Source organism: Trachemys scripta, chromosome 9, assembly GCF_013100865.1.
Source record: "Trachemys scripta elegans isolate TJP31775 chromosome 9, CAS_Tse_1.0, whole genome shotgun sequence".
NCBI classification, from domain to species: domain Eukaryota; kingdom Metazoa; phylum Chordata; order Testudines; family Emydidae; genus Trachemys; species Trachemys scripta.
The window spans coordinates 38,330,479-38,343,679 of NC_048306.1; the positions used below are offsets into that span (position 1 = coordinate 38,330,479).

Genomic DNA, 13,201 nt, shown 5'->3' on the forward strand with positions numbered 1-13,201 from the left:
CAGTGCGATTAAACCTGCGATTAATTGCGATTAATTTTTTTGAGTTAATCGCGTGAGTTAACTGCAATTAATCGACAGCCCTAATCCAGAGCCTTTCACCTCTTGTCACAGGCCTGACTGCAGCCTAGGTCAGTAGCAACCAGAAGTCATTGCCATTGCATGGCTGCTGAGCAGTAGGTTACGTGAAAACAATGTGGTGGTTCCAGTTCAGTTCCTAGTGAACAGGTGGCCCCTTTGAAAAGCCCAACGTCCCAAATGGCTTCTTATTTGGCAGTTTCTAAATCAAGGCCAAAGATTAAATGGGCAGCTACCCTCTTAGCATTAATCACTAGAGAGGAGGTGGCAATGAACGGTATTGAGAAGGCAGGTCAGGAGCTTTTCTTCACCCTCTCTCGCTGTAGAAGAAAAAGGGGACATAAAACGAAAGCAAAAGGTGGTGAATTAAAAACTGATAAAAGGAAATACCTTTTGCACACAGTACACAATTCACCTGCCACAAGATCTCACTTGTGATGCCAATCCTTGCTCAGGTCAGTTAGAATGGTGAGGGTTACAAATAATGCAGAGGTTTGGAAGAGATTTAAACCCTCCTGCTTCAGGGCACAAACTAGCCTCTAACAAACAGGGATTAGGAAGAAATTATTATTGTGGGCAGGATATTTCATAACTGCTTTCTACAGGGTTTCTTGCACCCTCCTCCGAAGCAGCTTGCACTGGCCATTGCTGGAGATGGGAGACTAGATACACCACTGGCATGACCCAGTTTGGCAGTTCCTATGTTCCATCCAGGGCAGGAGTGAGGCAGAATTGCTGGGTGGGGAAATCTTGCACTGACTCTGCATCTGTTCTATGGGGAGAGGCTTTGGTCTCCAGGGATCTCAGTTTGGCACCTTTCAGTAGCACTATAGTCATTCATTTCTCACTATTTTAAACAGAGACAGGCCAAAAATCCCAAGTAGCAGCAGAGGAACTGCTTGCCCGTGCTTCCTGAAACTTGTGGGCAAATATCATAGCAACTTCAGATCCAGGCTTGGAACAAGAGGATGAACAAGCCCCCTTAGATGCTAAGAAACAGGAAAGTTCATATCTGTTGTATGATAAAGTATATAGGTCCCGATCCCGCAACTGGCTCCACACTGAGCCCCACTTACATGAGTGGGGATCTGCCTGTACGCGGGCTCACTGCAAGATCAGGATTGTAGTGCGGTAAATAGGAATAGACCAGGACAGCAGTGGAGGGAGCAAGGTCAGCTCACAGGGACTACACTACATCCTGGAGCTCTTCACATGCCCACAACAAATGAATACCAGGAGCAAAGCGCTCAGCATTTTCTGATTAGATCACAAGGGCAGTAAGTCTGGTGAGTCTCAGCCTAGGTCCTAGTGGTCACAGAGACACAATTTGCCCACAGCCTGGTACCAGTGGCAGCCTCTGTGCAGGACTAAGATGCTCTCTGGCTCAACTGGTGAATCTGAAATCAGACATTCTGCTAAGTTCACATGCCCAGGTCTCTTGCTGGCATTAGTGGTGAGAACAGAGTTTGGAGCTGAGTGCTGGAGAACTCTGCCATCCCGCTGGGAAAAACAGCAAGACACGACCCAGGCAGATAAAACTTACAACAAATGTTTTACCTGGTTGCAGGAAATGGAAATAGAATGAAGCTCACAGAGAGCAGGGAATGCACCAGCTGCAGGGAGCACCATGGTCAGGTCAAGCTGTTACACGCCAGTCTGGAGAGAAGAGGGGTCCCAGGAGGGCTGAAGGCAAAGACCAGTGTCAGACTGAACCAGTTCACAGGGTGCCAGCTGGGAGCACTCATCTCTGTGTAGGCTTTGTGCACTTCTCAAGCTTGGGCCCCAAGCTCCACCTGCGCATTTGCTAGCGGAGAAGGCGACATTCCTGGGGAACCCAAGGGTGCAGTCCACTCTCCCTGTGTACTAAGAGAGGGGGCGGCACTCCAGATCCAGAACTATGTGATACACATGGGGGGCATAGGATTTCACTGGCTCAATGTGCAGAATGTTTGTCCTCCAAGGCTTCCCATGTAGCTGCTGAAGCAGAACCCTGATCCGCGTTCCCGTGGTCTCTGCCCACCTCTGCCACTCGGCCCTGGTCGCAACTGCCTGGGTCTCCCTCCCAGGATCCATGATGTCAGCATTCTTTGGGCTCCTGCAGTTCCTTTGGCCCATTTTGTCCTCCTGCCTGTTGGATACAGCTTGCTCCGGACATTGCTGTAGCTGCAGCTCCTCCAAGTGGCCACTATGCAAATGAGCCTTTGCTGGGAAGGACTCCACGTTCTGGTGGATGTGCAGAATGCCCCCTGTGCCCTTCCGCAAAAGCTGGCAGGCAATAGGCCAGCCCTCCTCCGAGTTGGGGAGCAGCCCCAGATTCACCCTGTTGGCCACGTCCCGCAACTCCAGCTGAAAACGACAGGGGGAGGTGAGAAAGAGGAGGATGGCATGGTGAAAGGACATACACTACAGAGGGCCCCATGTCAGGGAGGGGAAAATACACCAAGCAAGGCACTGCAGGGCATGGAGAGGTTCTCTTTCCCTCAGGGGAATATAACAGTATATAAAGGTTGCCACAGCTCTGTCTCTTGCCATCTACCATAGGAAGGGGGTGGGTGAAAGTGGACACTGCTCGCACACTCTTGCTCTGAGTTGGGAGTAATATATAACGTTTTCGCCAGAACCATGAAGCCCCACCACTGCTCTTGTACCTCCTCAGAGCCCGCCATCCTACCTGAGAATTAACTAGCAGGTCGCATGCATCATTGCTTCTCTAGGCCAAGCTCATTGCACATGCTCCTTGCATCCCTCCATTTCCCTCAACAAGCTCCCTGTGTGCCACCTTCCCATTCACCTCTATTTCAGGGACTCCCTGCAATCCACCCCCACCTCCTCCCCCAAGTCAGGGGGCTCAGTGTGCCCCCCAGGACCTCCTTCTCCCCCATTCCCAGGTCTCCCATTCTCCCCATGCTAGGGACTTGATGCCCTCCTTCTCCCCACCATTCTCATTTTGTTGTGTAATTCTGATACATTTTAAACTGTATTGGGAGGCTGTACAGAGGTGATCTGAGGATACTGGCTGCCATCAGATGGCTCTTTGATCTACAGACAATTACACTGAGGCCGAGAACATTCCCTGAAATTTGAACTGCCTGGCTGCAGCATTCAAAAGTTATCATAGAATCATAGAATCATAGAATATCAGAGTTGGAAGGGACCTCAAGAGGTCATCTAGTCCAACCCCCTGCTCAAAGCAGGACCAATTCCCAGCTAAATCATCCCAGCCAGGGCTTTGTCAAGCCGGGCCTTAAAAACCTCCAAGGAAGGAGACTCTACCACCTCCCTAGGTAACGCATTCCAGTGTTTCACCACCCTCCTAGTGAAATAGTTTTTCCTGATATCCAACCTGGACCTCCCCCACTGCAACTTGAGACCATTGCTCCTTGTTCTGTCATCTGCCACCACTGAGAACAGCCGAGCTCCATCCTCTTTGGAACCCCCCTTCAGGTAGTTGAAGGCTGCTATCAAATCCCCCCTCATTCTTCTCTTCTGGAGACTAAACAATCCCAGTTCTCTCAGCCTCTCCTCATAAGTCATGTGCTCCAGACCCCTAATCATTTTTGTTGCCCTCCGCTGGACTCTTTCCAATTTTTCCACATCCTTCTTGTAGTGTGGGGACCAAAACTGGACACAGTATTCCAGATGAGGCCTCACCAATGTCGAATAAAGGGGATTTTACAGACAGACAGAGAAAGGTCATCAAGATGGATTGAAGGCTCTTTGTTTCAGGGACCATCTGTGTTTGTGCAGCAGTTAGCACCTGGGGGCCCCGGTCCCTGGCTAGGGCTGCTAGGCACTAAGGTAACACAAATAACAATAATGAAGCCTAAGGTAACACAAATAACAATAATGAAGTTGAGTGTTGGGCCTGACTTCGCTCAGTCAGATATAAACAGCTTGGCCAGAACAACTAGTAAGGTAGCAGGGTCTGATAACTGGGGCAAGTGTTTAATATGTGAGAGTTATTTAGGATGGCACATGGGGATGTCTCTGAAAGCAATAGGATGAGCTGGGCCTGCTGGCTAGCCAGACAGGAGTCAGATCTACAGTTTCCTAAGGGAAGGGTGTGCAGTCCCATTGCTTTGGGCACTGGACACCGCCCTGGAACACACACCCCAAGCCCTCCAGGAGATGGGACCTATTAGGTCAGTGGTCTCAAACTCAGATGACCCCGAGGGCCGCGTGAGGACTAGTGCATTGGCCCAAGGGCCGCATCACTGACACCCCCCACTTGCTGCCCCTGGCCCCATCCCCACTCCACTCCTTCCATGAGGCCCCGCCTCGCCTCTTCCCGCCCATTCCCTGCCCCCATTCCAACCCCTTCCCCGAAGTCCTCACACCAACTCTGCCCCCTCCCGGCCCCCAGGGGGTGCAGGAGGGGTGCAGGGTGTGGCGGGGGTTCAGAGCAGGGAGTTGAGGTGCAGGAGGTGTGCAGCGTACGGCAGGGGGCTCTGGGCAGAGAGTTGGGGTGCGGGAGGGGTACAGCAGGGGGCTGGGGTGCAATGTGTGGCAAGGGGCTCCAGGCAGGGGGTTGGGGTGCAGAAAGGGTGTGGGGTATGGGCTCAGGCCCGGCGCTGCTTACCTAGAGCGGATCTGGGGTGGCAGCGCCGCGCACTGCAGCCAGGGCAGGCTCCCTGCCTGCCTGCCCTGTCTCCAGCCCCGCTCCGCTCCAGTCCTTGGGGGTGGGGAGGGGTGCCATGTGCTGCTCCTGCTGCTCCTCCAGGTACCTCCCCCAAAGCTCCCATTGGCCACGGTTCCCAGTTCCCGGCCAATGGGAGCTGCAAGAGCACGGAGCCCTCTACTCCCACCCCCCTGCCCGGGGCTGCAGCGACATACAGTAGTTCAGCCACGGAGTGGGGCTTGCAGCGGCACGGGGTAGGCGTGGGGGGGGGCCCCGCGGGGAGCTTGGCGGGTCGCATGAAAGAACCCCACGGGCCGTATGCGGCCCGTGGGCCGCGTGTTTGAGACCCCTGTATTAGGTCCTTCTCATCTGTGCACTATAAAACTACCGAGTCCGTCTGACCAGACCTCAGTGCACCAGGTCCCTGTCTCCTACAGTTTGCAAACATAACAGAGTCTGCCTCCCACACATAGATTCTTTGGATCTTTGCTCTCATCCCTTGTACCATGGGGAAGAAGCTCTGCCACATCAGAAAGAGGAGAGGGATGCGGGGAGAAGAGCAGTTTCCTGGGAAAGGAATTCCTGTGACATCTAGAGCCAGGGTTAAAGTTCAGAGGCACATCACCCCCCTTAGGGAGTCTCAGCAGCGTGGGCTGTACCCTTGGAATTCCCCTCCCTAAGACTCCATTGCAGCCCCTCAGCTGTGGAAGGGTTGCTCTCTGCTCACCTGCCTGTTATCCCCTTGGTGGATCTGACACCGATCCTGCACGCCATTCAGCTCCAGGTTCTTTCTCAGGGCCTCCACAGCATGGGGGTTCCACTCACAGGCATGGACAAAGGCAGCACCGGCATGAACCAGGTACGGCACCGTGAAATAGCCAATCCCTGAGGGCACAGGAGACAGATGCCGCTGACAGCACAGTCCAGAGGCACCTCCAGTGTGGGAACAAAGTGCTCAGGCTCAGGGTTAAGGCCTCATTCTCAGCAGCAGAGATATACTGGATTGAGGCTGTTGGCAGAGCTTAGGGGGAGAGGGAGAAGGTTCCAGGGGCTGAAGCTGCTGTTAAGCACACAGCATTGACTACTGGACAGATGCTACAGCAAGCATGGGGTAGAGGATGCCACTGGATGGATAGTGCTGAGCAAATTATGAACATTGGGGTGAACTGAATTCTTGTGATCAACAGGGCAGTCTATGTTATCTGGGGCTGGTTCCAGACAGGAGAATGGGGAGCAGTAATCCACGGCCCACAGGCTCTGCTCTCAGAACCCCAGCAAACTCCTCAGAATGGACAGAGCATAGCATTATTCCCAAAACTCAGAGGAGGAAACCAGCCTTTCCCATGGCCCAGGGACAGTTACCTGCATAGAGATCCACTAGCACTTCCCCGGCACATGGCAGCGAGGCCACCCGCAGCTTCTCTGTGATGTTTCCAGGAGAGAACATGCACCTGGTCACATCGAACGTGTATCTGGGAAAACACCATAGGCCCAGTGAGAGCCACCAACATGGGGCTGACCAGTAACCCTTCCCAGGGGCATCTTGACTTGACAGCCCCTTCCTGTTTCTTCCGCCCGTGCCCCATCCCACCCTTCTACCTGATTCCATTGTCCACATGCTCCACCCAGCCATCCTGCCCCAGCAACAGGGTCACTGTCGGGGATCGTACTCCATCCGGTGATATTCGCCCTCGTTTCGCTACGCGTCGGGCGCCCAGAGCAGAAGCAACTGTTTCCCAGAGCTCTGGTCCTGGAAGAGAGCCCCAAGCAGGTGGGTTAGAGAAGGTTGGTTCAGTGCATCTTGGAAGACAGAGCCACACGTCCCTCTTACCCAGTTCCTTCCACATCGCAGCCCTGAAGCTGTCCTCGCTCAGCAGGATGAGGTCTCCGTGCCGCTGCCAGGAACGAGGGAGATCGTCCTCCAGCTTATCTGACCACGTGCCCCCAGAGGCTGACACTAAATGCTGCAGCTCCCTGCACAGCTTCCGGGCGGGCGACTGGACTCGTGCTGCCTTTGAGGGAATGGGGTTCTGGGAAAGAAACACAAAAACACTGATGCTGAGATAGGCTCTCTCCCTCCCTGCGCTGTGACAGGATATGTGTGTGTGTGTGTGGGGGGGGGTAATCTCCCTCCCACAGCTGCTGTGCTGGGTCATTTCTCTTTACCTCCCCCAGGGACTGGAAAGTCCAGCTCACTGGGTGTGATTCTTCAATCATACTGGCTGCACTAACCCACAACAGACTGAAGGGGCTTCAGGACCCATGGGCCACATCCACCATCTCCAGATAATGTCCCTCAGGCTGGAGCAGCCACTGCTCTCTAAATAAAAGAAATGAGTTACCCATTGCACTGGCAGCTCCTGGAGACTGTAATGGGCCTGGGGACCCTGCAAGGAGGGCACAAGCTCCTCCTTTTAAAGCAGGGAGGTTTGTCTGTTTGTTTAATGCGGCAGGAATTTATTCCTTTTGGTTTTGGGCATTTTCCCAGCCGGCTGTGGGGGAAGCAACTAGTAAGCCCTATGCAGACAGGCACGAAAGAGCAGCTAAAATGGAATATTACTGCTCCCTGCAATCCCAGCTCCCACGGCACTAGAGTGAAAGTCTCTGCTCCATCAGTGACCCACAAGGTCTGTGCCAAGGAGCCCCTCAATTGAGACTTAGGAATTCAACCAAACCCTGCTAGGAAGGAGTAGAACTGCCTGATCTCAGACAGCCCTGTCATTGCTGAACTCAGACAATCCCAGCACATATTCCAAACCTCACAGGAAAAAGGAACCTGATCCTGAGGTCTCAGGTGCTTCCTGCAAGCTGCTGAACAGCCTCATCTCTCACTATCTTCCACAGGAATGGAGCACGCTCAGCAGCTGGCAGGACTGGGCCCTAAATAAAATACACAGGAACTGAATCGGACTATAAAGTGAAACTTGCTTTCTCTTTTACCTAGCTTCCAGGAGCTCCCTGCCAGCGCCAGGCAAGTCTAAGATGGTCCCAGGGAATTTCAGTCAAATTCCCCTTAAGCTGATGGCAGAAGGGGTCAGAAAAGAATGTCACTGTCTTCAAGTGATGTATTGTACAAATGGCTAAGGTGCATTATGGGAGGGGTTGCCATGCTAATGACGCATGGGGACACAGCAATTTGCAGAGACAGGATATGGGCACAAGAGCCTGGTATGGTAAATCCTACCCCCGATTCTACTGAGAAAGCCAGTGCTTTGCTGACCTGAACCCACGTCAGAGTGCATGTCGTCTCAGGGGGCAGGCTCTCCCGCAGCTCCTGCAGGTGCTGCTCAGTGAGTTTCTCTCCCAGCACAGGCAATGCCACTGTGCCATCCAGCAGCTTTTGCACACAATGGCAGACATCCAGAACCCTCTCTCTCTCCAAATACTCCCTGCAAGTCCAAGGATGTATTCAGGTATTTATTCATCTGTCATTATACCCTCTAGGCTTTCTGCAATCCTCTTATGTAAGCCTGAGCTCTATACACATTGTTCAGTCCTGATCTGATGAGATCATCATCTCCTGGAGTAACAAAGTGCACTGGTCTAGTGTCAGGAGAGCTGAATCTATTCCCAACTCTGTGAAAGACTCACTGCATAACCTCAGGCAAGTCACTGCATCCCTGGGTGCCTCAGTGTCCCCTCTGTAAAATGGGGATGATACCCACCCACCTTTGTAAAGGCTTTGAGATGACAGTGCTGACTTGAGCCAAGCAAAGTACAGGCAAGTGCTGGCTGTGCAAGCTCTGTATCTCATTTCTGACTTCTCATCACCCTGGCCTTCCTATGAATGGGTACTGGCAATCATTCCAATTTACGGTATGTGCTAGTTTTGGGAAGTGGATCAATGCCCATTAAGGACTGGGCTGAGATCCACCCAAATGGTCCATCGCTTGTGAAAGTGAGAATTCCACTGCAGCCCCTAATGCTCTGAAGCTGTGTGTTGATATAAGCAGATTATTACTACTAGTAATGTACTAGTCTGGAACTACGAGTTCTGCTCCCACTTAAGTGAGCCCAGATCCACAGGATAGTTTTTTTTTACTCTATTTTGCCATGTTAATGACCATGTGTTCAGCTCAATACAGGTACAACAACGTCTTTCAGCTTTCTCCCTCCATCTGCATCTCCATACTGCACCTGAACCTCTGGGCAAACTGTGACTCAGTAATAAGTACAGAGATGGGACCAGAATTCAAATTCTTTGCATCCATCTTGCCAGAACCTAGAAGAGAAGAAAACATCACCACCTCGTTGTCTGGCTTGGCAGTAAGTGAAGCTACTCAACACATGTTTAGCAATTCCCGGGAGCTGCAGCCTGAATGTCTCTCAGCACCCAAAAACTTCTCCCCAAAAGAGTCAATGAAGATGCAAACTGCTGCAACCTGTAGCCCTGATCTCTCTGCTAAGGATGTCAACAACAGGACCGATTGTGACGTGGACACTTATATACTAGGAGATGATAGATCAAGAGCAACAAACTCATTTCACACAGGCCACCAAACAGCAATCAGATCACGGTGACTTTTGATTACTATCGACCTGGGCTGGATTTTTACCTTTATGGAGGCAGAAGTCTCCATATCCCCATTATCAAAGCCCTGCATAGCACTGCATGCTCTCGGCATGCACCTCAAAGCTGCGTTGTAGGAGAGCCCTATATACCAGCAACCCAATCAGTGCTGTGGGTGCAGCTTTATTAACATGACCTATGCCAGAAATGCCCAGAAGTCTCCCCTTGGAAAAGGGGAGGTGGCAGAGAGAAATGCTCCCTGCTAGCACTACAGCACCTCTTGTTCTAGATTTCACAGCCCATGTGGTAATTGGGCTGCACTTTGATGGATGTGTGGGCAGTGAGGCTGCGACCTTTGTGAGTGCGCTTGAAGAGCAACGTGAGGATGCTTCATAGCCCTGTTACAAGTGGGACAATCTGCAGAATCCCAGGAGAGGTGGCAACCCTAGAGGCACATTTCCTGCCTCCCTCGAGGGCACTGAGAGTGGCAGTGCCAGCAGGAGCAGCGACACCATTTACTTAAAAATCACAGTGAATTCATCACCCGCTGCTCCAACCACCACACATAATCCTATGCATCCGCCCCAGCACAATCTCCTACCCTGCCCTGCCCACTGCCATGAGCCCCTGGCTCCCACCCCCATACCTCATGATCACACGCCCCTGCCTCCCACTCCCTTATCCCACTGCTACGTGCTCCCTGCCTCCCATGTGCTCCCTGGCTCCTATCCCCTTTCCTCACTGCCACGTGCCCCTTGGCTCCCACCCCACTGCCACGCGCCCCCTGCCTCCCATGTGCTCCCTGCCTCCCACCCCCTTTCCTCACTGCCGCGCGCGCCCCCTGCCTCCCACCCCCTTACCCCACTGCCACGCGCCTCTGGCTCCCACTGCCACGCGCCCCCCCTCACTGCTTGGCTGCCCCGGCCCTTGGCTCTGGGCTGGACGCGGCTCCCTGCCCCGCGAGGGAGACTCCGAGGCACAGACATGCGCGGAACTAGACGCGCGGGGTTAGTGTTTCCCACCGGCACTGAGTCGTTAATGCCGTCCGGCGCCTGCCGCCGCCATCTTTTCTGTGAGCCGGTCGCCTGGTTACGGCGGCAGAGCTCGCTCCTACCAACGCCGCTAGACTCTGCTCACTCCCGGAAGCGCCCCGGAGCCTTGGCGGGGCTCGAGCGGAACGGAAGTGGCTGTGCTTGTTTCCAGCCGGAGCACGAGGGAGCCGGAAGGGGGGGGGAGGGGAGACTGGAAGCGCTGCACCGGCGGTGGGTGAAGGATGGCGGGGCTGGCGGTGCGGGACCCCGCGGTGGATCGCTCGCTGCGCTCCGTGTTCGGTGAGCAGGAGCCGGGGAGCGAGACCCCCCCCGCCCCCGGGACAGAGACCCCAATACTCCCTCACCCAGCTATGTCACGGGGGGGCAACGCCCGGGACCCCCCCCCCATCTGCTTCCCGGACCTCCCTCCCGCCTCCTCTGCGCCCGAGACCCGCCCCCATCCCGGCTCTCCCCTCTCCACTCCTCAGAGCACGGAATCCCCCCCGGAGCATCCCTCTGCCAGGTGCCCTCTCACCCCCGGTTAGACCCACTGCCCTGGAACAGAGACTCACCCCAGGGCTTTCCCTCGACAGAGGCCCACAGAGCAGCCCTCCTGTAGAGATCCCCTTCTCCGCCCCTTCCCCACAACCAGGGACCCTTCCATAGAGGCCACACTCTCTTTCTCTGTGACATCACGGCAGCTTGTTGCAGTGATCATTGTGATGTCGCAAAGCTGGTGTCAGAAACGGACCCCCAGAAATAAATAATATGTGTTTCTGAGCAGAATGGGTTCTCAATAAAACACTTCTCAAACCTCTGCTTGTGCTATCTGTGGCTCACCAGATACTGGCTGGAGAGAGAGAATACCCACAGCAATGTGATCTCCTGCCCCCAAAGCCTTCCCAGGGGCCTGTTGCAGTAAGGGGGAGCAGCACAGAAGAGACCATTGCCTTGGGCATCCCATGAAAACCTAAGGCAGGTAGTAAAAGGGAAATTAAGCTCACAGTGCAGCCTTGCAAAACAGACATGAAAGTCTACCAGCTCAGGCACTAAAACTCACCTGTTCCTTATTGTAAAGCTGACTTAGAAAGCTAGAGATGCTTTACTTACCCTGAGCAAGTGGTGACTGAAGTGTTGCAAGTGCATAAAAAGGCTAAAGTATCTACGGGGCATACTATATATAGATATGAACATTTTTTGCTTTCAATCTGAAAGCTCTTTTCTGCTGTACTACCTCTTGTGTACAGCTGGTAAAAAATTTCCAAGGAAAGATGCTAGCCGTCTTATTCAGTTCCCAAGTTGTCTGCCTGGCAGGGAGTTTGGGATCCCCTGATAGCCATGTAACGTAGCAGCCTGCCAGTTAGGCACATCAGGCAGCCAGTGATCCTAGGGAGCTGGGAAGCCAGCTCATCTGCTAGGTGGGGAGCTTGGCAGTGGGAATGTTTCATTGTTTCCCAAACCATTTTTGGGGAATTTCAGTTCTTTTGACTTTTTGTTCTGAATTGGAATGAAAAAACTTGGAAACTCTTAAGTTTTTTGTGGGATGGAATTTCCGTTTTCCAGAGAGCTCTGTTCTTGTGCATGTCACCTGCACAGAGATGCATCATAAGCATCCCTCTATTGTGGGGTTGGTACAGAATGTGGTGTGTTTTTTATTTGGTGTAGTGTACCCAGTTTGTATGGACCAAAGGTGTTGATTAATTGGTATTGTATAAGTGGCTTATGTATATGGAAAGTTTTTAAAAGCTGTGATTATTTAATCAGGACAAGGAAGAATTAGACGTGACTAGAAGGGGTTAGTGAAAATTGCAGTACCTCCTTTGCCTTTCCCATTATAAAAGAATGTGTTACTCAAAGTCATAGCAGGTACTCTAGGAACAAACTAAAGAAAATGTCTTTCTGCTGCACGTAGTCAACCTCTGGGATTTGCTGCTCTGGAGTGTCATGGAGTCACATTGCAGAGGGGTTTTAAAAGGGGCTGGATAATTGTAGGAGATATTGGTTGTTATACAGGCTGAGATGAAGTAATCACATCACATACTTCAGGTCACAGGATAACTACCTGTAGGATTCCCCCTTCCCTCCCTCCAAGTGATGTGCAGAAGTGTGCAATCAGCCTGGTGTGTAACAGGGTTCAGGAGCTGCATTTCTCTGAAGCATCAAGTACTGGCCAGTGATAGTGGAACTGATGGACCAGTGATCTGCTCCTCTATCTGAAATCCAATTTTCCTACTCACGGGGGGTGCAGGCTGTCTCCGAGCCTCCGCCGTGTCATCCTCCTCAGAGCCTTTCTGTGTTCACGTTCTTTGGTCATTGATGTGATGAGTGGAGTTAAAAAGTATACACACAGTTTTTGACTGTTCTGCACTGATTAAGGGCCCGGGCCAAAGTCCAGAGACATCAGTAGATTTTGGATTGGGCCCTGGATGCAGAGACTGTGGAAAATCATAGCACTGTCCCCTTTACCTTCCTCAGCATGGGCCCTTCATACTCCTCAGGCAAGTGGAACCACCAAACCTGATTAAACTAAATATTCCACCAATATTTTCACCAAATCAGATAGGAAAAGAGTGGCAGAAAAAGCATGAATTGAGACCTGCCATCCCTCTAATAAAGGGTTAGGAAGCTGTCCCAGGCTCGCTGTAGTCCCTGTATTGTATATACCTGTGTCCTGTACTGATTGATGCCAGCATGGTAGTAAAAATGGGGAGAAAGAAGGAACTTGCACCAGTATTGCCCCACTGTTTTGTGATTCACTGACGCAGTGTATGACCCACTCATCTGACAAATAAGGTCAGATCTTCTCAGATGGTGATTTCTAAGCTTTTCAGGCAAATCTTCCTGTTTGGACTTCAGTAGTACTAGCCATTGCCTTCTATCTCCCATTGGATTATGTACATTCTAAGCTCTCATGGAGCTCTTGGGCTGCTCCTAATCCTACTTTTATGAGCACTCTACGCTCCATGG

At 52.4% G+C, this 13,201-nt stretch overlaps 2 protein-coding genes across 9 annotated transcripts in view; one reads left to right on the forward strand and one right to left on the reverse strand.

Annotated features, from left to right (window-relative positions):
* TRMT12 (tRNA methyltransferase 12 homolog) lies at positions 1-10,874 on the reverse strand. Of its 7 annotated transcripts, none has more exons than XR_004647083.1 (8): positions 8,831-9,874; positions 7,914-8,082; positions 6,525-6,723; positions 6,293-6,443; positions 6,056-6,165; positions 5,421-5,578; positions 1,633-2,421; positions 1-395 (listed from the first exon to the last, which is right to left on the reverse strand). XR_004647083.1 is itself a non-coding variant. In XM_034781318.1 (8 exons), exons 2-8 carry the CDS (start codon positions 8,902-8,904, stop codon positions 1,939-1,941), a joined length of 1,344 nt encoding a protein of 447 aa, XP_034637209.1. In that variant the 5' UTR covers positions 8,905-8,915; positions 10,807-10,874; the 3' UTR covers positions 1-1,938. The 7 variants fall into 7 exon arrangements, 6 of the variants coding, with proteins under 6 accessions (XP_034637209.1, XP_034637208.1, XP_034637206.1 ...); XM_034781318.1 differs by adding an exon at positions 10,807-10,874 and having other exon boundaries at positions 1-2,421; positions 8,831-8,915; XM_034781317.1 differs by adding an exon at positions 10,226-10,345 and having other exon boundaries at positions 1-2,421; positions 8,831-8,915.
* The window catches only part of CSTF2 (cleavage stimulation factor subunit 2), an 18,035-nt gene continuing 15,144 nt past the window's right edge, over positions 10,311-13,201 (forward strand). Inside the window, exon 1 of one of the 2 annotated variants that reach the window (XM_034781311.1) lies at positions 10,311-10,534. In XM_034781311.1, the coding sequence (XP_034637202.1) occupies positions 10,477-10,534 (58 nt within the window). In that variant the 5' untranslated portion in view covers positions 10,311-10,476. The remainder of the gene's footprint in view (positions 10,535-13,201) is intronic. The other variant, XM_034781312.1, reaches the window with a different exon arrangement.

Bases quoted from the DNA above. Each gene is read 5' to 3' on its own strand.
- TRMT12 (XM_034781313.1), bottom strand. From the start codon at position 8,934: ATGTTTTCTTCTCTTCTAGGTTCTGGCAAGATGGATGCAAAGAATTTG. The intron at 6,166-6,292 runs GTAGAAGGGTGG...GTGTTTTCCCAG, and splicing joins CATGTGGACAATGGAATCAG to ATACACGTTCGATGTGACCA. The intron at 2,422-5,420 runs GTGAGCAGAGAG...TGTCGTTTTCAG, and splicing joins ACCAAGGGGATAACAGGCAG to CTGGAGTTGCGGGACGTGGC.